The sequence below is a fragment of the Ambystoma mexicanum genome, chromosome 1p (genome assembly GCF_040938575.1).
Source record: "Ambystoma mexicanum isolate Mex_15411 chromosome 1p, UKY_AmexF1_1, whole genome shotgun sequence".
Taxonomy (NCBI): Eukaryota; Metazoa; Chordata; class Amphibia; order Caudata; family Ambystomatidae; genus Ambystoma; species Ambystoma mexicanum.
Window position 1 is genome coordinate 1,489,121,464 of NC_090921.1, and position 24,573 is coordinate 1,489,146,036.

Below are 24,573 nucleotides of genomic sequence, written 5' to 3' on the forward strand. Positions count from 1 at the left end.
TCGAAGCGCTGTGACTAAGAGGAGCTGTTTTTCATGATAATCTACAGGCGCAGGGAGGATAAAAGGCTGAGTCGTTTTTTCAGGTTTCCAGCACCTGACTGGCAGATGGAATACACATTTTACGTTGAGGGCTGGGGGGGGGGCGCTAATTTACGAGCTTTCAGAAGGAAAATTCAAACAGAAGCCATCAAAAGGGCAGGGTGGGGAGCGAGAAAACAATTAGGAGGACGCGTAAAGGCAGAGTATAGGAAGAAAGGAAAAGGCTGAAAAGAAAAATTAAACACAGTGAAGGAAGATGAGAAGGACACGAAGGTGAGAAAGTGGGGAGGGGGGCAGGGCAGGAAGTACCAGGCCGAGAAACAAACAAAAAGAAACATTATAGGACGGGAATAGAAAACAAATTGAAGAAAAATAAGAAGACGGTGAGGAAGAGAAAAGTAACGAGATAAAACGATAAGAGGGGCGGAGAGACGGGATAAAAACCAACAAGAGAAGCAGGGGAGGGCAGGGGTTTAAGAGGGGCAGAGAACAGAGGGGCAGAGAACAGAGGGGCAGAGAACTGAGGGGCCGAAACAGAGGATGTGAGAACCAGGGGAGAAGGGAAGACCAGGCGACGGGGAGAGGGGACACAAAATAACCGAGGGGAGAAGCTGGCGGAGGGTGGGGGAGGCGGAAGCAAGCAGCAAGTCGGCGGGGAAGGGAGAGAGCCACGAGGAACAGGACCGGGATAAAGACAGACCCGGTGCAAGATAGAGAGGCCGCTGAACGCGGACACAGAATAAGGCACCAGAGCCGGGCTCTGGCCCCCGCGTAATATAGATCACACGGTGGAGTAGAAAGGGAAGAGAGGGGGCGACAGAAGAGCCCCCGGGAACCTCCAGTGCCGGCATCTCGTTAATAACAGCACGTGTCTGAGTTTCCCCCAGGTTTCTCTCTAATGGTACGGGGAGGCCGGCAACTGAGAGTCACCTGCGCAGGCAAGACCCAGGCCGAGTTGTGATACACTTCAGCCTGGGCCTTTGGCTAGCGGCGCCGCGGCCGCAGGGGAGTTCAGCACTGGAACCCGCCGCGGCAAGGACGCCGCATTTCCGACCCCACTCACCAGACCCCACCCCAACCCAGCAGCACACTACACGTGACGTGACGACCTGAGAGACAAACATACATAAATCTAATAACTTTAACTGACTTACCGTGTTTGTTGTTTGTTGGAAAGCGTGAAGCAGGAGCGCCGTGCCACACCACACGTGCTGCTCACAAAATGGAGGAACGCAGCGTGAAGCAGGAGCGCCGTGCCACACCACACGTGCTGCTCACAAAATGGAGGAACGCAGCACGCAACGCTTGGTGGCTGAAGCCACGCCCCCTCCCAGAGGTCGCAAGAGAGTGACAGAGGTCGCTGTCCAATCAGCAGAGGTCGCTCTTGCGACCTCTGGCGACCCCCAAATGACGTCCCTGGTTAATCCCTGAGGACTAAAGGGCTGAGGAATCCACTGTTTGGCTGTGGCGAGAGACTTTTTCAAGTGGAGGAAAAGAAGGAGAGAGAGGTGCGTGTGCCTGTACCTTTAATTACCTTCCAACTGACCAAGTCACCTGACCAGGTCACCAGGTACAAAAGGCCGCCTCTGCCGCCCTTGCGACGTTAAGCCCTGAGGACTTAAGGGCTGAGGAATCCACTGTTTGGCTGTTTGGCGAGTAGCGTATTGTATTGCTGATGATGGATCCATCAAATCTAACCTCGAGGACTCGAGCTCAATCAAAATGTATGGCCATTGTAGAGGATCTTCCTGCAAAATCCGCTCGTCAAAAACAGGTGAGCCAATACTTTTCCTGCCCATCAGTGCCGGCAAATAACGATTTGTTAGAGGGGCAAGAGGATCAGGCCTTACTGATGACAAATGATGTATTTCAGCTGTTACGAAATGAAGAGGGTTCAACCCCGACTCCTGATGCAGTTGAGTCTCCCGCTCCCACTTCAGCCCACCCCGAAATACTTGATTTAACTTCTGCATCTATTGGGCGTAACCAAGTAGAGGCATCGTTTCAGCACTTGAATCAAAACGCCTCTTGTATGAACTGCACAGACGTCAATCCTACTACTAATTTTGATCCAGACTTACAAGCGGGCGAGGTCGAGCTGTGAGCCGCCCCTGGCGGCAGTGGGCGGGGGTCGAGTGGCGGGTGTGCCGGTGTTTGCACGGCCTCCGCCTCCGTCGGGGCGGAGGTGCGGCCTCTGGAGTCGGGTTTGCGGTCCACGGCCAGACCCGATCCAGTCGTTGCTGATGGGAGGAGCCAGGTAGCTGTTGCGGCGGGCACGGCCGACATCGCTCCTGGGGAAGCCGAGGCTGTGCAGCACCTGCTGGACGTGACAGAGGCGCGTCTGGTTAGGCATGCGCGCGCACCTTCCGAGTCTGCACAGAGACGGAATGCCGTTTCTGACGGCAGAACTATTGCTGACTCTGAAGACGTGTCAGAGGTGGGTGCTACTCCCAACGTAATTGAAGGGGGAATGATGACCTCATCTGGAATGCTAAACAGTGATCAACATGCCACGCCTCTATCCATACCTAAAACCTCGACCCCTGAGACAATTTTAATGGCCTCTCATTTTGAAACACCCGCGTTTAATTCACAAATGGAAGGTGTGGCGAGGGGTAGCGATGTTGGCTTACCCTACTCTGATAAAAGAAATTCCCTAGAGGTTCTACAGAATTTGATCAATTTAAATAAATCCTGTTCCATGAAACAGATGGTGGCATCCACCCCGGTGCAGGATGTAATGCCCAAAGCTCCCCAGAAAAGGAACTGCGTCAATATCACTGACGTCAACAGAGACATATGGGGTTCTGGCAATTATAAAAAATCTAAAGCGGGAGTGTTTGTATCCTCAAACGAGTCAGATCTGTCACATCATGGCACCGTAGCAGACTCCCAGAAAAGATTGCCTTTGCACGTCAACGTAGCACTCACACCTAGGATGAAGCCTCAAACTCACGTAAAAAACTCTTCAAATAAGGAAGACTCGACAGATGACTCCACCACAAGAGACTCCTCATTTATTGAGTGCCCCTTTCCAAAAATTCTCCGCAAACGGGCACGGTTGACACGAGCAGCTTGTGACCCACAGGAGAGAGGAAGAAAGGGTTGTCCTGCCCCGTGTGTACATGTACCTGCAAATGAGCTTCTAATAGCAATTTCTTTAACACCTTTCACTAAGTTGTATGAAACCCTAAATGATAATGTGAAAGACGTTACAACTTTAATAGCTATGATGAACTCGAAAGTGATGCATCTGGAAGCATCATACAGTGCACAAAAGTCCAAACAAGAAGATCTAAATCAAAAAATATTGGCGGGCTTTGAGACTTTAAATGATGTTAAACTAAATGACACGATCGGTAAAAAATTATTTGCAGAGGTTGCGAAAGAAGCTCTGTCGCTTTTTCGAAAAACATTGACTGTTCAAAGAGGAGAGGAGCTAGGTAGCGTCGGCCCCATGTTAGAGTTGACAATGTCCGAACAACCGTTTTCCGATAAAGCTCCATCCAATGCCGATAAGATGGCCATGAAGGCGGCCTGTCAGGTGCAGCCTGCGCAATGAATCAGTTCGTAATGCCTTTAGAAAGCCTTGTAGCAGAAGGGAATGCCTTGTTGAGCCCAGAGTACAACCAAGCCTCACCGCAGGCGGTAACTGAGGCCGGAAATCTTATCAACCTCAGTGAGCCACACAGAGAATGCGATGGGCAGTCTACTCTACTGGAAATGTCGTGTAACACGGCCTTCCAGCAAGCCAAAAATGCATCAAATCGGCCGTATTCGATACTCAAAAGGCATCTGGCTCAATTCCCGCAGCGAAAGAGAAGGTCCAGGCGGCCGGGATGATTGAAGGACCTGCGGTTATCAGCATCCCCGCGGTCTATTTCCTATTTTTGGAAGTCAAGATGCAGAAGTTATAAGCAAAGCCAATATGGATGCGAAAAAAAAACCACCACGTGTGGAGAAAAAGCAAAAGAATTTACCAGCACGAAAAAAAAATGAACAAAAAGGAGCACGAAAATTCCTACGTAATATTAATATGTTCCAACTGGTAGACAGAGCAGTTACTTCTAGTCTGAAACTAGCGGATACAATCAAAGAGAGCTCATTGGGCCAGTCACAACCACTGGAAAATAAGACGACAGCCGGAGTAAATTTGCCAAGTGAAGAAGAATTGGCAATTCATAAAGAGTTAATAGATCTATCGACTTATGAAGATGTGGAACCAGAGAGTGTTGATCCGGCGAAAGTTCTGCTCGTTGCTCCAAGCTTGTGAATAGTGCTCAATTGTCTTTACCCTCGAAATCAAGCAGCGCTTTTGAGAGTTTGGCAATATAGCCTGTACACCCCAAACGAAACCTACCTCAATCAACTCAGAGCTTACCCTCTATTATAACACGAGGGAACAACGAGAGGCTATGTGAGTTGGTGCCTCTTGATGGAGAAGCAGGGATCGTAGATTTGGAACCTAGGAGCCCCGAGTTTATTACGCTACAGGCAAAATGGGAAAGACTGAGTACGAGCAATCAGAAGAAGCCTCAAGACTTTGGCGGTGTCCGCCAACACTTAGTGAACGGAGTGAACTTCACAAAAAGAACTGAAGTGCTTATGACGACAGCCGCCGTCGCCTCTCTACCCATACTGCAGAAAATTGACTACCAGCAGGTCGAGCCTCTTAAAAAAAAACAGAATACTGAGAAGCGGCAGGAAACAGCCAGATCTCTTGAAACGTCTACCTTGATTAAAATAATGCTTGAGAGGTTGGGAGGTGGCGATAAATTAATCCTGAATAAATCAAACGTGCTAAGGTTGCTTCACCACATACCTCGGCTCCGATCTTTAGATTCGAAAGATCTGAAAATTGTAGAATTTCCGGATGAGTCGTGTACCGATAAGGTGATCTTGCATGTAAACTCTAGTATAATTGCGAATGTAATTCTAGAGGCAGATGAAGACCTGTTATTGTTCGGCTTTGATACGTACAAAGTAATGGAATCGGAAAGGTGTAACAACATAGGGAAGAATGATGGAAAATGTGCCTCACAGTACATGCAAAAGGAAAAGTCACCATTGCTGGAGCCCTTACAAAGCATTGAAGCAACCAAACAGCAGGAGCTGCGTGGCCCGTGTGGTTCAAACCGTAAGGACCGACAGGTTGCTCCCACACTTCAAAATACAGTGGCCGCTGAGCAGGTGGAGGCAGCGAGAATAAGCCCGATGGCAAAAATCAAAATAACCATAATTAATGAGGCGTCAGCTGTCATTCCAGCGGCATCGACATCAGGTAGCTTGCATGAAAATGATCCAACGCATGAATGGAAATGGCTGGCGTCTGCCTTAAATGCCAAAAAGCACAGCTAATGTTTAAAGCTCAGCGCGGCTCAGGAATGTTCCCTTGCATCATGGAACACGCGCGGCTTCATTCATCTTTTAAACAACGACTGGCTCCAAGACTTACATCTGATATGCTTGCAAGAAAACTGGTTGTGCGATTTGCCAGTGATCTCTGAATTCGAATGTGCTTTAAATCCAGCGATCAAAGCTGCTAAGGTTCGGCTGCTAGCAGGGCTGTTAACGATGATCAAATGGTCCTCAGGCTACCGGTTGATAAACTCTAAAAACTACTCGCCCTACATTCAAGTTTGTGAGATAAGAAAACTTATGGAGGAACCGATGGTGTATGATGTGATACACATAATCAACGTATATTGGAACCATCGATGGACTGGATCAGCTCCATTCATCGACCAGGTTTCTGGCATAATTGACAACCTGCTCGAGTCATCAAGTGGAACTGGCTTGATACTCTGCAGAGATTTAAATATTGACTTTTTTAAACCACAGAGTGTCGCCAAAGGTCATTTAGCTAAAACCTGGTCAGATGAAATGAACGTAAGAGGTTTGTCAATGTTAAATGGCTGCACCCAAGGTGACATACCAGCAAAGTCCACGTGGCAGCGCGAAAACCACTGCTCGATCATCGACTATATCTTTGTTTCCGATACGATGCATGCGAGAATAAAAACCTTGAATATTTGTGCAAAGGACAATAGTGACCACGAAATGTTGGTATTAACATTTCTCGACACAAAAGGTGTCCAAAGTAGAAAATGGGGCTCAAAAATTCTGGTTGAACCTAATCACCTAGGTGTAAGATTGGAAGAATACGAGGTGGCCAACATATGCTCTCAATTTAAGTTGACACCGGCAGAGATTGAATATGCGCCGATATTGGCGCAATTTAAAAGCAAAAACAATGGAATGAAAAATTATTCATTCAGGAAAAAACATTGTTTCGATCTAATGGTGATGCAACGCAAAAGATCCATGAGAGCTGAAATACGGAAAAACAATCAAGGTCCAAAAGAGGAAATAACGTCAAGAAATAAAGCTACCAAACAGCATTACAAAAACTGGATTAAAAGCCATCAATTTGTAGTACACCAGAATGATGCGGAGGCCATGCTGAAGTTCTTATCAAACAAGAACAGTGGTGAGTTCTGGAGAACGATAAATGGCAGGGAATCCCCGCAAGAGGCACTACAAGTATGCCTGGTGACTGAAACTGAGTGGGTCCACCACTTTACGGCGCTATATCATAAAAATCTTGCGCCGATCTTGCCCACATCTTCCCAACCGGCGTGGAACCTAAACTTTTCAAAGGATGACATCCGAGAGGCGATAATGAGAACGAAAAATTCAAGGGCCCCGGGCCCTGATGGATTGTCAAACTTTATGATCAAACAGTTTCCTGATCTTTGGGCTGACTTGTGCTTCGATCTTTTTGCAAGAATCAACTCGCAAAAACAAGTGCCGACATCATGGAAGTCAGGAATAATTGTGCCAATCTTTAAGAAAGGGAATAGAGCTTCACCGAACAACTATCGTCCGGTGGCACTGCTTGACGTTTTAGGCAAGTTCTATGCTTCTTTGTTGCAAAAGAAACTGATTAACTGGGCCCAAACAGCAAAAAAAGTGGACGAAAGACAGACAGGTTTTGTGAAATCGGTGGGGTGTTCACTGAACCTGCTAATCTTAAACCTACTGAAAATGGAAGCCCTGCGAACAAACACGAAAGTGTATGTAGCCTTTGTTGACTTCTCCATGGCATTTGATATGATTGATCGGGAAGCGTTGTAGCATAAATTAGAAGTGTGGGGTTGTCCCGCAGATATACTGGCGGCAATCATAAAACTCCACACAGACACTTCAAGAGCGATTCGTCTCGATCGATCAGGCTCCCTGTCTGCCCAAATTAAGACACACAAAGGGGTGAAACAGGGATGCCCGTTGGCAGATGCAATCTTTAGCCTCTTCATTTTTGACATCGGTGAAGCAATTCAAGCAGTGAGGGCTTTTCCACCGAAGCTTAATTCATCTCCGATTAGCTGGTTGTTGTACGCCGATGATCTGGTTATACTAGATCAAACCCTGATCGGCCTTCAACGCAAACTTGATGTGGTACAAAACTACGTGAGTATGAATAGCTTGAAAATAAATCCAACAAAGTCTGAAATATTGGTGTTTGAGAACCTAAGAACTCACCAAAAACAAAGGCGCCCTAAACACGTATGGTCATTAGATCAAGTGGACCTTTGCACTTCAAAATCTGTAAAATACCTTGGTATGATTCTGAACTCTAGCACTTGTGATGAACCTTGGGTGACTGATTCCAAAAGGAAATGCAGACAGTTGGCATGTCAGGGTCTGGTAATACACAAAAAATATGGGTGTTTTTCAATGAGACCGTTGAGAAACTTTTATGAACAGAAGGTGGTCCCAGTTTTGACATACAGCGCTGAAAATGCTTTCGGTTGTCTGCCGACACATTGGGCATCATTGGAACACATGTTTTGGTCCAAAGCTCTAAGCCTACCAATTGGCATATCGACAGCATGCATAAGGTACGAACTTGCTTTGATATCGATGCATGCCAGGATCTGCTGTAACCACCTAGCTTTGTTCCGGAAAACCAGAACAGAGGAGGGAATCTGACAATTTAAGATTCTCCATAACGCTCGTATTAGAGGCCCGGATATTCTGTCACAATGGGTGAAACGTTGTGAAGATCTATTAATAATTAATAATATCAGCTTGAAAACTATCCATTCAAACCCGACAGCAGCAAAAGTGAAGATTTGGCGTGCTGACTGTATCAACACTTGCAGTGAGCGCCAGTCTGCCAGTGCGATGAAGGACGCTCCTGCTGAAGCAGGAAGCTACAATGTGTTGCAATCTTATATGACCCGTTTGCCAAATTCGAAAGCCCGTAGACTATTCATGCTATTGTGGCTGAATGCGTTTAAAACGAAAGATCGTACCAGTCACTTGGCGAGGGATGTAGGTTTAAATCTTACTTGTTGCATTTGTAGCAAGGAGCTGGAATCCCTCAAGCACCTTGTGCTATTCTGTCCGAACTTAAAGAATGAAAGATCTATTCATTTGGGCCAGTGGTACGCTAACCATCAGTCCTTGTGTGCGGAGGATTGGTGGCAGAGTTTGTGGAATAGGTTGGAGAGGAAACTAATTATGCCCCTGACCTCGTTTTTGGCAGTAATTGAGGAGAGGTCAAATAAAACTGAATCATTTCTAAGCAATGAAGTTAAGTAAAATAAAGGCTGACTGAACATTGTGAAAAACGTGCTCACGAGAGGAGCCATAGTCAATGCCTGGGGACGTGGAATAGAGGAGGACAGCGGGGGCATATTATTAAGATGTTAATTGTTGTTTGTTTTGTGGTGTAACATTTTAAAGGTTTGAATTTAAACCAATAAAATAAAAAAATAAAATAAATAAAAACAATTCTAGAAGTTAATTGGAGAAGAGTAAGATTCTAGGACTATATTCAACTAAAGTAGTGAGAGCAGTCTTGGTGCATTTCAATTTATGAGTATAAAAATGCTCTGTGTTGCAAGAGTAAATGTCAGTGATCAGCAGACGTTCACTCTCTCTCTCGTCTTTGCCATCTGTGTATGACTCAACTTTACTTATTGCTAAAAAACAATACTGTTCTCATCTTACTTGATCATTCTCTCCTCATTCATACTGTCTATTTCAGACTCTGACTCTTATTCTACCCTCCTTCACCAACCCTTCTCTTCCTTCATGTCTTAGTGCCAAAGACTTGTTCACTTTTATAATGATAAGGACCTTCCTATGCACTCTTTCCTTTCATCTAATAAGTATCTTGCGTTAATCCGACATCTCAATCCTTTTCCTCTCCTGTAACCTCCACACTGTCCTCCTTTTCTACTGTGTTAAACTCTGACACTGTTTGTTTTATTGCTCTTGCCGCTGCTCTTGATCCCATCCCCTCCTCTCTTATTCTTAATGTATTTCCTTCCCTTATTCCCTTTCTATCTGTGATCGCTCCCTCTCTACCTCGTGTTTCCATTCTTTCTTTAAACATGCAGTGATTTGGCCTATTCTGAAAAAAACCTTCCCTTGATTCTTCTTCCTCTGTTCATTTTCGTCTTAAATCTATTTCACCGTCTCTCAAGAATTCTTGAATACATCATCTATAACCAAGTCCTTGCTGCCTCCTTATCAATCTGGGTTGCGTCCGCTCCACTCTACTGAAACCGCTCTTGTTAGTGTTTTTAACTCTTTGCTCTCTGCCCGCCATGCTAACAATCTTCAATTCTGATTCTGCAATATATCTCTGCTGCCTTTGACACTGTGCTTCGCAATCTATTTCCCTTTTCACTTTCATCTTTAAGTATTTGTGGCACTGTCCTTAAATGGTTTCAATCCTGTCTTTTAGATCGCTCATTCTCAATCTCTTGGGCTGGACAATCTTTTACCACCTTTCCTTTGAAGCAGGGTGTTCTCAAGAGTCGGATCTCGGTCCTCTCCTCTCTTCACTCCATACTTTGTCAAATGCCGATGTTGTCAAATCCTTGGGACTTTCCTGTCAATTTTATGCTGATGATTCTCAGAGTGCTATATCCTTTTCTTCTTTTTTCAGACTATATTCATGCTAAAATTTCTGCCTGCCTACTTTCTATATAATCTTTGATGCATGTTCATTTTCTCCATCTCATGCCCGCTAAAGCCAACATGCCATTCTTTCGCTCTTCCAATATCTCTACCCTTTGCCCCCTACTATTTAATTTTCTCCTTTTCACCTTCCTCTATCGCAACACTCCTGCTCCACTCTTCTGATTAGCCTTCCTGCATACTGAGTTGCTCCCTTACACTCTATTTTCAATTCTTCTTTCTGTACTCCTTTTCTTTCATAGGCTCGCATTTCTTTCACTGCTCCTCTTCAATTTATTTCTTGGCTCCCCTTAAATTTCTGGCTCCTCTTTCTATTTCTTATGCATTGTATCTAAATGCATCAATGGTCTTGCCCCTTTTTATCTTTCTCCTCTTGTTTCACTCTGTTCCTGCTTGATCACCATGCTCTAAGTCTCTCTTTCACTTAACTGTTCCTAAGCCCCTTTGTATGCAATCACGTTTCCATTATTTTTCCTTACTGGCTCCCAAATACTGGAACTCCTTATCTCTAACCATCTGATCTTCTCCCACTTTTTCCATTTTCCGTTCTACTTTTAAAAGTAATTTGCACTCCTCATATCTATAACTTTCACAGTTTTGGGGTTTTTGCATTGGTTTTCAATCATATTGAACTGTTTTATTGTTGCATTGCGCTTTAGCGAAATCACTTTACAAATGAATAAATACAAATAAATACAAATACAAATAAATAGTTGTTGTTTTAATGATAAAACTGTGCAGAGAAGATATCGATAACATCTAATTGTAATCTAATTGTAATCATACACAAGCGTGATGATAATTGGCTCCCAGATTCTAGAGGTGGATGGACCCATGACAATTTTGCTGTCCAAGCGAAACCTGTCAGGTGCTCTGAAGGAAGTAGCTTCTCTAAGCACAGAGATCCAACACTCTCCAGAGCCTTGAATTGGGTAGAACACTATTCTCTGCCACAAAACCTGTCACAGCCCCAGGTGGGTCTTTCAACCACCTTTGGGGTGGAGGTAAGGCACTCTCAAGCAGTGTATGATGAAGTTTGTGACACAGATTAGCAAAATACCTGGCTGTAGCAAGGCCTAGGGTGCTGACATCTCCACCCACTTCTGTGTACTATGGTTACAATGGAAACCTAATAAGAACTGAAATTCAACACCTATGGTTACCAATGTTGCATGCACTGTTCATGAAATCACCAGTGACATCACTCATGACATCACTTCTGTGTGCATGTAGTGAGGGAAAAGATGATAACTGTATTGTGTCAAACTCTTGAGTTTCACTTTCCAAATATATTGCTGGTTTCCTCCTTTTACTGTTCAAACATAATGTTTCATGTGTATGTCTCTAGCAAAGTTATAATGCACAGCACAATGCTGGTCAGCAAGCATGGCAATCTGCCCAGGAGAAACACTGAATAATCGTTGGATCATAAGTTAAGAATTTTCCTATTGTGGTGAACTTAAATGCTCTCTGGCAATGACAGTGGGAACAGCACTGTGGATGTTTAGAAGTCACACTGCTGGAAATTATGCAAAAAACATATATTATTTACTGTGCAGAAGTGTCACTATGGTCAACAGTGGCACGGAATTGATGTATTTCTACCAAAAAACAGTAAGAAACTTAGAATGATATGCACAAAATATGCACCATGAAATCTTTTGCTGTGCAATAAGTTATTTAAAAAAACAGAATACTCTAAACAAGCGAAATGATGAAGACCTGCATCAATAGGGATTAGAAACAAGGTTTAGACCAACTATTTTTCACCTACCCTCTCTGGACCTTCCTTGACCCAATCCTGCATCATATGCTGATTTAACGTCCTCCTCTTGGTTAATAAGGTGTTCTTGATTGTCATTCTCCTTTGGCCCTGACTCAGAGTCGGGTAGTTTTGAGGGACCAGGAGTGGTGATAGACGTTTCAGGTTCTAGGAGATCGATGTCAGAGATGTCTGTGCTTCCCTCTTTGGCTCCGTGTTGACTCTCATGCTTGGTGCTCTTGATGTTCTCATGAACAGGAACCAAGTGCACTGCGCCTCGTGCCTCGTTCTCTGCTTCTTGCTCCGGAGGTTTCAACTCCTGCATCTTTTCTGTCACAGTTATAATCTCCTTGACAACTCTGTCAGCTTGGGTGACTGTGTATTCTTGAGGAGACTCTGTGTAAGAGTACATCATTTCTGAAAAATAAAGTAGAGCATTAAATACTCGAGTACTCCAAACACTTCCAACATCTAACTGAGAACTATTTGAAGAAGACATTTGGCATATAAGAATGCCCCTCACAAATCTAATGCTGCCCCATATACAAAATAATTAACTTTACACTCCCTTTCCATTTACCTTTAAATCCTTATTTACTTCAAAATTACTTTTCTATGAAGGACCAGTGTCACCCACAATATTTCAATCTGACTTAAAACAATTCAAGATCTCCAGAAAGGGAGTCCTAACATACCACACAAGATTCATGCAAAGCATGCACACTTGCAGGGACTGAGTGTCCCACCTAGGATGTGATGTTCTGGGTAGCTGACAGTATTTGGGCTCACCTAAACCCCACTGAAGCCCATAGCGACAGTGCCCCGGGTTAATTAATTGTTATAGTCATGTGCTGCTGAGGCAGTAGAACATAAGTGTATTCCAAATATGGGGCGTGGCCAACCGCCATGTGAGAAAGCCGTACCTTGGAGAAGCTCCGTGTAATACGCCCAACGATCCGCCGCCAACTTAAGACAAAGATTGCAAAAACGCTTGAAAATAGTCTCATCGGACCGTGAATGCCTGAGGAACTGGTAGCTGCGGCTTGGAGCGGCTCCGTACCCTCATTCCGACACTGCGACGCATGAGAGGGGAGAGACGCCGACGCCGGCAAATGGCGGCCGCATAGATGTCCGCCGCTCTGTGGAAACCAGCGGCCTGAATCGAGCCAGACCCAGGGAGCCCGGCCTTTGCCGCGGGGAGCGGGTGTCCAGCGATCGGCACTGGCGTGCTGAGGAGGCGGGCCGGCGCCCCGGTGTACCCGGTCGGCAGAACGGAGGGAGATGCGTGGACCCAGCCCGGCGCTCCCCCGATCGCCCAGCACCCCGGGACGGGGCTCCGGGAGGCATTTCGGAGCGACCGCGAGGCCCGGAGGTGGGAAGAGCCGCTTGCGCTGGCTGGGACGCCCCGCCACTGGGCGACCCGCTGAGCGCCGCGGCCACACAACGTGGTCCCTGGCCGACAGCGGGAGGAGACAGGGAGAAAACAGCGACCGAAGAAGGGCGGTAAGGAGTCGGTGGGGGGGAGCAGAGATCTCTATCCCCCCAGCTTCCAAAACCGAGGGCCCTGCCCCTCACGGCCCCCGGACCCGCAGGGCCTGGCACCAGGAGGCGGAGCGGTGCGCTGGTGTGGGACGCCAACAGGGACCAGCGTGGTGGGCCCCAGAGTAAACAGTGGCCTACACAGGGTGGGGGCTCCCCCAGTGACCGGAGCGGAGCGACCAGCGAAACGAAAATGATTGTGAACCCCCGGGGCGCCGAACCTGGGGCGCCCTGGCTGTAGCGGAGGATAAGACACCGCGACACACCATACCCCAGATGAGACACCAGCTGAACTAGGCATCGGGGGGGGCGTTTCCCCCGGACTCATTAACCCATGAACGGCTTCTTAAGCCAGCCTGCAAAGGCCTCCGCGCTACAAGCGCCCTAACGCCCCGGCGTTGCCTCGGATCACCCCTACCCCCTGCAGCAGCCCTTAAGGATAGAGGGCAATACACTCGGACATATAACGCAGCGCTGCGCTCCCAAGAGACAGACCACCCTGATTACCACCCAGGGCCAACAGAGCACACGGCAGGCCGCCACACCACGTAAACCATGTCGGCTAAAAACGCCAGAGGCAAACATAGACAGACCACTATGGAATCCTTTGCCGCCTCTGGGGCACCCGGCCCGGACGCCACCCACGCCAGCAATAACGCACCAAATGCAGAAGCGCCTGAACCATCGAATTCGCAACTTCTGGAGGCCATCATGTCACTCCAGAATACCATGGAAAATAAGATAGACGCTGTGGCCATAGACTTGAATCTGCTACGTCAAGATGTGCGATCCATTGCCAACAGAACAGACACCCTAGAAACCCAAATGAAGGAACACTGTGAGTCCAAAGCTAAGCTCTCAAAGGAAGTGGACGTCCTAGTACAGAAGGTAAAGAACCTCGAAGATAGAGCCGAGGAGGCAGAGGGAAGAGCCCGCAGGAGTAACATCAGAATCATCGGCCTACCCGAGGGAATCGAAGGCAATGACCCCACGAACTACGTCGAAGACCTACTTATACACGAGATTGGCGCGGGGAAGCTGTCTCAAGGCTTTACTATTGAGAGAGCCCACCGATCCCTGGCCAGACGGCCGCCACCTGGAAATCCGCCTAGGCCTATAATAGCCAAAGTACTGAATTATAAAGACAGGGAAGCAATCCTGGCCTTCTCCAGGCTGGGCGGTTCCATACAGAGAGACTCCGCCAAGGTCACCATTTACCCCGACTACACCCTACAGGTCCAGAGAAGCAGGGCTATGTTCAACCACACCAAAGCCAGACTAAAAAAGGCAGGATTGCGATACATGCTCCTATATCCAGCCAGATTAAAGGTCCTTCACAACAACAAGGCCCATTTATTCGATACTCCCGCTGAAGCGACTGAATGGATGGACAGAGCACAGATCCCAGACTGGGAACCGAAACAGCACAAGCCTAAACCGCCCGTCCCATGAGACCGCTCATACTATCCCCAGGCAACATCTACCACATACTCAGAACTACTAGATAAAGAGCGGCAACCCAGATGCAACCGGAGCCACACTGACCACGGAAGTACTTCACACTCGTTACAATCAGGAGGTGAAGCCACACCCGCCCTAGAACTATCTCTTTTTTTGGGTAATTACCCGCCCGTAGGGCACCTAGGGACTTAGGTCCATGGGGCAGAAACGGGAATGTCAGAACGGGGGATACCCCGCTAGACGAGTTATGTTACAAGTTCAGTTAACAGTTAATGTTTATGGGGACAAAGAAGTTCAAGACCAACAAACACACCGCAAACCACTAAAACACCCAAAGATGTCAATGGAACTGATCAGATTCACTCGCCACATGATAGGCCGCCGAACCAAGAGCCAGACGCCGCCTGGCAGCCCACCCAGGTACTCTCACCCACACCACATTCATGGCTAATGCGATTAGAGTAATGACATGGAATGTTAGAGGGTTGAACAGTTATATTAAGCAACACAGAGTCTACACCTTCCTTAAACGCCACAAGATAGGCATTGCCTTATTACAAGAGACCCACCTGAACGCACAGAAATTAGCAGCGCTGGCCGGGGTGTGGAGGGGGACCCTAATAGGCACCAAGTACTCCAGCTACGCCAGGGGGGTGCTAATATGGATAGCCCCTAACATGCCCATCAAGGTGACGCACACTAACATCGACGATGAAGGTAGAATGGTCCAGATACGTTGCACTATAGAAGGCAAGGAACTATGCTTGGTCAACACTTATGCCCCCAACCACGACGCCACGGTCTTCTTTAGATCATTGTATACCCGATTGAGCCCAAGCCGAAATGGCACGGTCATATGGGGGGGGATCACAATTTTACTTTAGAGCCACGCATGGATAGATCAGACGGTAAACATTCTCAGCCCTCCCCGCCCGCAAAAATATTAAAGGCCCTTACACAACAATATGCCCTATGCGACCTCTGGAGAGCACAGCACCCTGAGGGTAGAGCCTACTCCTTTTATTCACTACCACATGCAGTACACACTAGAATAGATAGCATACTGGTTAGCGATGAACACCTAGACGCGTTTGAAGACACTCAATACCTGGCTAGAGTGCTGTCGGACCACTCCCCTCTGATGACCACATGGTCCCTAACTGCGCCCAGACCCCCTATACCCACATGGAGGCTCCGGAGTGAAGCGTTACTAGACAAGGCATTCTGTGAACAGATAGGGCAATGCACATCCGCCTACTGGCAAATAAATATAGACAGTGTCCAGCATATCAACACTGCCTGGGAGGCATACAAAGTAGTGATAAGGGGGGACATGATAGCCGCCGCAGGGGGCGCCCAAAAATCCATCACTTCCCAACTGACGCGTGCAGAAGACGAGCTACAACACCTAGAGGCTGCAGCCTCATCGGACCCTGCCCAAATATGCAGAGCAGTTGAACTAAAGCAGGCCTGCCTGCTGCACTGGGAGGCGCTCGGGAGGCTCAGCTATGCCAAGCACATTGAAAGAAGCCATGCCCTAGGCGACAAACCTGGGAAGTTGCTAGCGTGGCTATATAAACGAGAGGCCCCTAGACAACCCATCTGCCAAATCCGGGATGCAGCACGGCTAGAAACATACTCACAAATGGATATCAACCGCACTTTTGCAGAATACTACCAGAAGCTATACACTGACCCCTCACCCCCCACTGACATGGCAATAGAGGATGTGTTAGACATCATTAGGCTACCACACCTCGAGGAACAAATGGCAGAGTCCCTGGAAGGCCCTGTCACCCCTGAGGAGGTAGCGACTGCCATCAGATCGCTGCCCTCCGGGAAAGCACCGGGACCAGACGGACTCCCAGGAGAGTTCTATAAGACCTACGTAGATACACTGGCCCCGTTAATGTCCCAGGTGTTCAATGAGGCGTATGAATTAGGCTACCTCCCGGACACCATGAGAGAAGCAACCATCATCCCACTGCTAAAGCCCAACAAGGATGCCACAGACTGTGGGTCATACAGGCCCTTGTCCCTATTAAATGTGGACAGCAAGATTCTGACGGCAATATTGGCCATGAGGTTGCGCAGGGCCATCCCGACCCTGATCCACCAGGACCAGACAGGGTACGTGCCGGGCAGAACCATCACGGAAAACCTGCGCAAACTACATCATGTCATTTACAGTACCGAGGGTAGACGAGAGAAATGCGCAGTAGCGTCTCTGGACGCCTCAAAAGCGTTCGACTCGGTTCGCTGGAGGTGGCTCCTAGCTACCTTGTCCAAAATGGGGATGGGGCCTAGCTTTATTAAATGGGTTACACTCATTTACACTAACCCAGAGGCCAGAGTGCGCACCAACAAAACTTATTCGGACAAATGGAGGTTATCCCGAGGTACTAGACAAGGTTGCCCCCTGTCCCCCATGCTATACATCCTCGCCATCGAACCCATAGCAGCATAAATCAGACAGGAATATGGAGACGTAGGCATCGAGATAGACGGTGTATCCCATTTGCTCTCCATGTACGCAGATGATATGCTCCTCTATCTGAGGAACCCTGAACACACGAACACACACTGCCCTACATTCTAGAGACCCTGGAGGGGTTTCACAGAGTCACTGGCATCCACATCAACCGTAGCAAATCCTGCTTGTTCCCCCTGGCGGCCTTGAGCGAGCTTGCAGCCGACAAGCTCCCTACACTAGAATTGAAATGGGAACCCACCTCCTTTAAATACCTGGGCATTGTGATCCACAGAGACCCTAAGACGGAACACATCCTTAACACAGTCAGGGCAAAGGAAGGCCTAGCGAAATCAATGAACTTTTGGGGCAGGCTGCCGCTTTCGGTGGCTGGCAGGGTGGGGCTGCTCAAGATGGTAGCATTACCTAGGCTTCTTTACCATCTTACCAACGTGCCATACAACATCCCACATCAATTCTTTAACGACCTACATAAGCTCTGCAGAAAATTCCTGTGGCAGGAAGGAAGGCACAGAGTGGCCCTGGGCACGATGCAAAGACCTTATGACAAGGGAGGCCTGAGGGTCCCCAACTTTGAACTTTACTATTTGGCCGGACAGCTAAAACATGTGATCCAGTGGATGGCGGATGGCGCTTCTACAGACACCCGCCTGCTCCAGCCAAGCATCGCCCAATCGCTACTGAGAGACCTGCTGTGGGTCGAGCCATGCCAAAAACACCAATACCCATACTTAGTCCAACTTGGAACTCAGATTTGGAAAAGAGCCAGTAAATCCATGAGCCTCAAAGACCCCTACTCCCCACAGATCCCGATAGCTGCACTCATGGTGAACAGACCAGGGAGTCGGAAAATAATAAGAGACACATGGGAGCTGTGCGGCGTTGCCACCCTGGGGGACCTAGTGGATGACCAGGGCATCCTGACATTTGCTGAACTGCAGGAAATCTCTGGATTACACACGGGTCAATTCCTTCTGTACAATGCTGTAGCGAAGAGGGTTGCTGCCCGCTGGCCATCTGTAGAAAACTTGGACACAGGACATGAAAGGATCGAGAGCCTGTTGGCGGCGGCGGAAGGGGGCCACGAGACCTCCAGGGTTTACGAAACGTTGCTAGACGGTACTACCCAGCACAGCCTCAAGTGCAAGGCAAAGTGGGAAATGGAACTTGGACAGCAATTTGAAGAAGCTGAGTGGGAATCCATTACAAGATACCACAAAAAGGTATCTAGAAACGCCAGATTTCAGCTTATACAGTTTTACATAACAAACAGAGCATACCTCACCCCGGCTATCATTTCCAGATTCAACGAAGCCAACAGCAGGGGATGCCCCAAGTGTAACGAACCCCACGCAGATATGACCCACATGTTCTGGGGGTGCCCCGCAATACAAACCTTCTGGACACTAATCAAAACCAAAGTGGCTGAGGCTGACGTCACCCTGGAGGTTCATACGCCCACAGCATGCATTCTGGGAAGATACCCCAGGAACCGGAAGAACAAGCCACTGAATAAGCTAAAAGACCTAATGTACATTCTTGCAAAGCGACGCATCGCCATGTGTTGGAAACGCCCCCAGGCCCTGTGTTTAGTAACATGGTGGGAAGACCTCCGGAGATGGACACAGGCCGAAACAGGGGCCTGGAAGAACGCCCAAAGCCAGCAAAGACTGGACACCTCTGTCGACCTACTCCAATGGGTGGAGCTCACGGTGACGCTATTCAGCCCTAAGACGGTGGACTCATCGAGTGAAAGTACGATCACTGTAGAATAAAGCGGAAAGGACCTTGCGGTGCAGTGCGAAATGGTCTTGCAGGTTGGGAGGGAGGGAGGGGGGGGAGGTGCGGGGCGGGTGGGGAGTTCAAAAGGGGTTGTATGCGGCCAATTCAAGGCCCTGCTGTTGGTTTGTTTGACTTAAATGTAATAAACAATAAAAAAAAAAAAAAAAAAAAAAAAAAAAAGGATTGACAATACGTTTATTTGTATAGGCCCTTTTATTTTGACCAGACACCACTAGGACTGCGTTATTATTACTTGATGGTCGTAGCTTCCTCATCTTTAGATTTAGGATTAGAAAGGTGTTTTTCAAACCCTTTTTGAAGTTCAATAAACACCTTGAACTGTGAGAAAAAAAAAAAAAAAAAAGTGTATTCCAAATATCTATTCAATGTAAAGTTCAAAATGGCAAATGGATGTGCAAGCATTTTCTTTCATACTCAATTAAGCATAAACATGGCATTTACAGGAAACATGATTTGTGCACAGTTACTTCAGAGCTCCTTAAGCACACATTTCCTAGGTCTGCAATGAAACAATGTGACCTACAACTTCCTTGATCAGCCCTTGGCTGACAATGTGCTAGACACAAACACTTAAAGTGAAAATCAGCTTGAGATCTACACTTTGTCCCATACACTGAATACTTAACCACCATCAAGAACATCATTGCAAATCGTTTCAGTTGCCCCCAATGATGCCTTTGTCATGGCACTGCTCACAAAAGCTAATTTCAACACATCATCTGCAAAAACCATTAAGGCCTTCCTACCATAGTTGGAAAAAATAGTTTTTGCCCAGCTCCATCTTCCCTTCTACAATCGTAGCTTCCACTCAGAGTGCAGAATACAAGCAATCCTCCTAGCAATCTCTAACTATGTTATTGGAGCTTGTGTTAAAAAGATTTGGCTGGTACTCATTTTAAACCACAATGCAGCCGCCTTTCACGTCATAGACCAGGCAAACCTTCTATGTTGTCCTTTTTACTTGAATTTTTCCCTGCCCCAGCATCATCCCCAGGACCCCGTACTCATTTGTACATAAAGTGAACACACAACTATAGTTCCGAAGAAATCTGGCAATAATGTGAACTTTAAACATTCTAATAGCATGTAACCAAACTGCCCATTCAGCATTTCCAGGGTCCACAACCTTACAACTGTTCCTGTATTATTTCTGAGGAACCAGGAATGAGACGCAGAAATAGAGGGCTCACGATGATTGCTACAAACCTTTATTTAAATAATAAAGGGGTTGGAATTCTAATCTAGGAGGTATTTACCTGCTTCAAACAAAAACTAAGGGCCTGTCCTTTGTCAAGAGGTCTAAAGCAAAACTGCCCTGTGCCCGAAATCCTATCCTATTCTTCTCATACTAAAAGGAAGTGTAAGAAGTTAAGGTTATTGTCTTTGGCCTGAAAAGTGAACACATTTTCAAGTTCAACAAAAAAGTATAAATCCAACAAAGGCTCCAAGCGGACAATGTTCACATTTCTAGGGAATGACTCCTTTCCCCAGTTATTTCTCCAGCAAAACAAAAGTTCAAAATAATAACCAAGTTCTTTGTAGCCGAAGAGGACAACCCCCTCCTCTTGGTGTTGCAACTCACTCCATGGAAATGACTCCCTTCCCCAGGTCTTTTCCACATTTAATGCAGCTGAAAAAGGGCATGAATCTTCATTGGGATTCTCTCTTTTCAAAATACCACAAACGCAGTTCTTCCTTCGGATTCTCTTACTCACAAAACACTTTGTATACTCTCCTGTCAGGTTCTCTCACATAGTTTCTTGAAACAATTTGGGTGTGGTTCCCAGACTCGCAAAGCAGCTGCTACATTCTTCTGCCAGGTTTCTCTCAATTTTCAAAAACACATGGTATACTCTCCTGACACATTTCTCCAATGCCTATTCCACTCTCTCATACATCTTGGTATACTCCCCTGCCAGGACAATATCTCTAAGGGTATGATTCTTCCTTGAGATAGTATACTTCAACAATTATACTTATCAGTGTTGATCCCAGACTCTCACAACGCCTGGTATACTCTCCTGCCAGGTCTTAATTACACTCTTCACTATCGCTGCCAGGACAACCTCTCAAAGGTTTTGAGTGTTCCTTGAGAATTCTTCTCACCATATGTGATTATTGATGTGGGTCCCAGATTGGCAAAATGCTTGGCTTTCCCAAAATCTCCTTTGTCCTATTAATTTTCACAATGCCCGAGGTCCCTTGTTCACTGCCCCAGAACAGATTACCCCCTTCTGGGTTTTTCTACAGTCCATGCCGTGATTCACCAAGGTATCCCCTTTTTGCTATCTTGGTTTCACTGGTATTATTGGGTGGCTTTGGTGACCTCTGCGTGTTTTCCTCTTCGCATCGGTCATGCTTCAGTAAGCGTCAGCGTCTCCAACACTCGCTGATATTCTACCCACTCTGGCATATGCAGCAGAGCTTCCCCTGCCCCGTGGCTCATGTCAGCAGGCAGCTCAGTCTTGTGTCCCTTCTTCTCTCATATCTCCACCTGACAGCTCGGGTCCCCCTGCAATCACTAGCCGGTTGGGTCTCTCTCCAGTTCTGCACAGCTTCATCTTTGAACTCCAGCGGTAGTGAAGGGAGCTGTCTAGAGCCAATCGTATTCCTCCAACAGCTAGACTGATCACTTTGGCCTAGCTGAGTAATCTTCATTCTGGTTGCTCTCTTCCTCTTATCAGTCTTTGAATGACACCGCCGAAGATGCCCGCAGAACAGAAGGAGCGATGAATGATGGACAGAAGCACCACAAGGTAAGGCTGTTCCTAACGTTGTTCTTGTTCTTGCAGGAGCTGAGCGCAGAAGAAAGATGCAGGCCTACTGGAGACCGATCCGAACACGGTGAGTGTCACGCTGCAGGTGCAGAAAACACAAAGCATGTTTCTCGGCCTTTGCGTGGCTTAAATAGTCTCTGGGTATCCCAGGTGTCTCTGGCCTGAACCACACCCAAAAGACTGGACTGCACATGCAGTTCTGAGAACCGAAATATGTGGGGGCATCCATCTTGTCCCCATCAATGCACTACAAGTCCAATCCCCAATGTTATCCTATGGGAGTGAGTGAGACTGGTGCCACAAGCGCCAAGTCTGACTCCAAGTGGGTCTTTGGAGGGATGGAGAGGCCCTTGAGGGCCATGTAAGTGATTGTGGCCTGGCTCCAGCCTGACATCTTGGAGGGCTGGGGACATGAGGGGCAGGAATCATGACAGCACTCCCCCTCAAGGCCCCTCTCAAGGTGGCTCTTCTGTGTGGTCCTGGTTTGTTTGGATGGTTTTGATGAAATCATCTAAGCAAGCGAGGTGCATGGATGTACTCACAACGCTCCCATGTCCTGTCTTGTGGACCATACCCCTTCCAGTCTACTAAGTAGTATAATTTGGATCTGACGTACTTTGAATCCAGGGTGTCCTTGACTTCGAATTCTGGCTCCCCGGTGACTACTACTGGCTGCGTTGGCGTTGCTACCCGGGTCCCAGGTTGAACAGGTTTAAGGAGAGACACGTGGAACACAGGATGAATCTGCATGTTTGACGGCAAAGCTAGTCGGACCGCCACAGGATTTATCACAGAGGTGACGGTGAATGAACCCAGGTATCTTGGACGGAAAGTTCGGGTTTCTTTAATGGACACATGTTTAGATGCCAGCCAGACTTTGTCTCCCACTTGGTAGTTGGGGGCCTTTGCTCAGTGTTGATCAGCAAACTTCTTTTGGCGATTCTGAGCTTGAAGTAGGTGTTCAGCTGCCCTTTTAAAGGTTTGAGAAATGGTCGTGTGCAAGGTTTTTACTGCTGGCATTTCCAGGTTTGTAGGAACGTCCAACTCAGAAGTGCCTGCCATACATGGTATAAAAGGGTGTCTGCCCAGTGCTGGTGTGTAGGGAATTATTATAAGCATATTCAGCTATCCATAATAGGTCAAACCAGCTTCCTTCAGCTTGGTGTAACATGCAACGCAGATACTGCTCGAGCGTCTGATTTGTCCTCTCAGTTTGACCATCTGTTTGGGGATGGTGACTGGTGGATAGCCGGATGTCGATCTGGGCCATAGAGCAGCATTTTCTCCAGAAGTTAGATACGAATTGAGTACCTCGGTCTGAGACCAAAACTGAAGGAAGCCCATGGAGCCGTACGATGCCTTCAAGAAATACCTTTGCCAGAGTGGAAGCATTTGGGAGCCCCTTAAGAGGAATGAAATGTGCCATTTTTGAAAATAAGTCCACGACCACAAGAATAGTGTTAAACCCTTAAATGGCTGGTAAGTCAGTAATAACATCGAGGGACAACGTGTGCCAGGGTGCTGGTGGGATTTCAAGTGGTTGTAATGGCCCAGCCGGTTTCTGCTTGGATGACTTGTTTTGAGCACACACTCCACAAGATAGGATGAATTGGATAATGTCTTTACGCCACGTGGGCCACCAATAATTTAGTTTTACCTTGGTAGGGTTTTAGCGATTCCGGGGTGGCTCTCGATCAAGGAATCATGATAACCAGACATGACTTGTTCTCGTAGTTTTTGGTTTGGTAAGAATAAACGATTCCTGAAGTAGGGCAACTGATCTTTTATCATGTAATGTTCTCCTTGTGCACTCCATGCTTGTAATTGCTCCGGACTCATCAGGTTTTGGATTTCTTCATGTAATTCTTTCTGAGTTATGGTTGCTGTGATTCCTAGGAGCTTGTCACTCGGAATGATTGCTATTGGGTCAGGGGTCTGATACCCTTGCTCTTCCACCCCCATATGGGAAAGGGCATCGGCCTTCCCGTTTTTCACCCCTGGTCGAAATGTAATCACGTAGTCATATTCAGTAAAATAAAGAGCCCAATGTAGTTGTCGTGAGGATTGGGCCTTTGCCGTTTTTAGGTACTGGAGGTTCCGGTGGTCAGTTATTACGGTGATTGTGTGTCCGGCGCCCAAGAGGTAGTGGTGCCATGCCGTAAAGGCTGACTTAATGGCCAGGAGTTCTTTGTCTGTGATAGCGTAATTGAGTTCAGGGGGTGTGAATTTACGTGACCAGAAGGCAACAGGGTGTAACTGGCCCGTTTTGGGGTCCTTTTGTGAGAGGACGGCTCCCATAGTCATGCTTGAGGTGTCCGTTTCCACCAGGTATGGGAGATCAGGGCGAGGGTGGCGTAAAATTGGGGCAGATGTGAATCTTGATTTGAGTTCCTGGAAAGCTTCCTCAGCTTCTGTTGTCCACTGGAACTCTTTGTTGCTTTTCCTTAGCAATGACGTGATGAGATGCACGATTTTCGAAAATCCTGAGATGAACCGGCGGCAGAAGTTTGCAAAACCCAGCATACTTTGAACCCCCTTGAATGAATTTTGGGATGGCCAGTTCAGGATAGAATCTACCTTGTGTACATCCATTCGGGCTGAGAATAAAGCCCAGGAATTCCACCTCGGAGACATGGAATGAGCACTTTTCGAGCTTGGCGTAGAGCTGGTGTTGACAGAGTTTCTCCAATACGGATCGGACATGT

General features: G+C 47.3%; 1 protein-coding gene across 6 annotated transcripts in view; it reads right to left on the reverse strand.

The window, feature by feature from the left end:
* BCAN (brevican) overlaps positions 1-24,573 on the reverse strand; it is a 386,222-nt gene that overhangs the window by 185,778 nt on the left and 175,871 nt on the right. For all 6 annotated transcript variants that reach the window (XM_069607163.1, XM_069607162.1, XM_069607165.1 and 3 more), the window contains exon 7: positions 11,810-12,214. In XM_069607163.1, the coding sequence (XP_069463264.1) occupies positions 11,810-12,214 (405 nt within the window). The remainder of the gene's footprint in view (positions 1-11,809; positions 12,215-24,573) is intronic.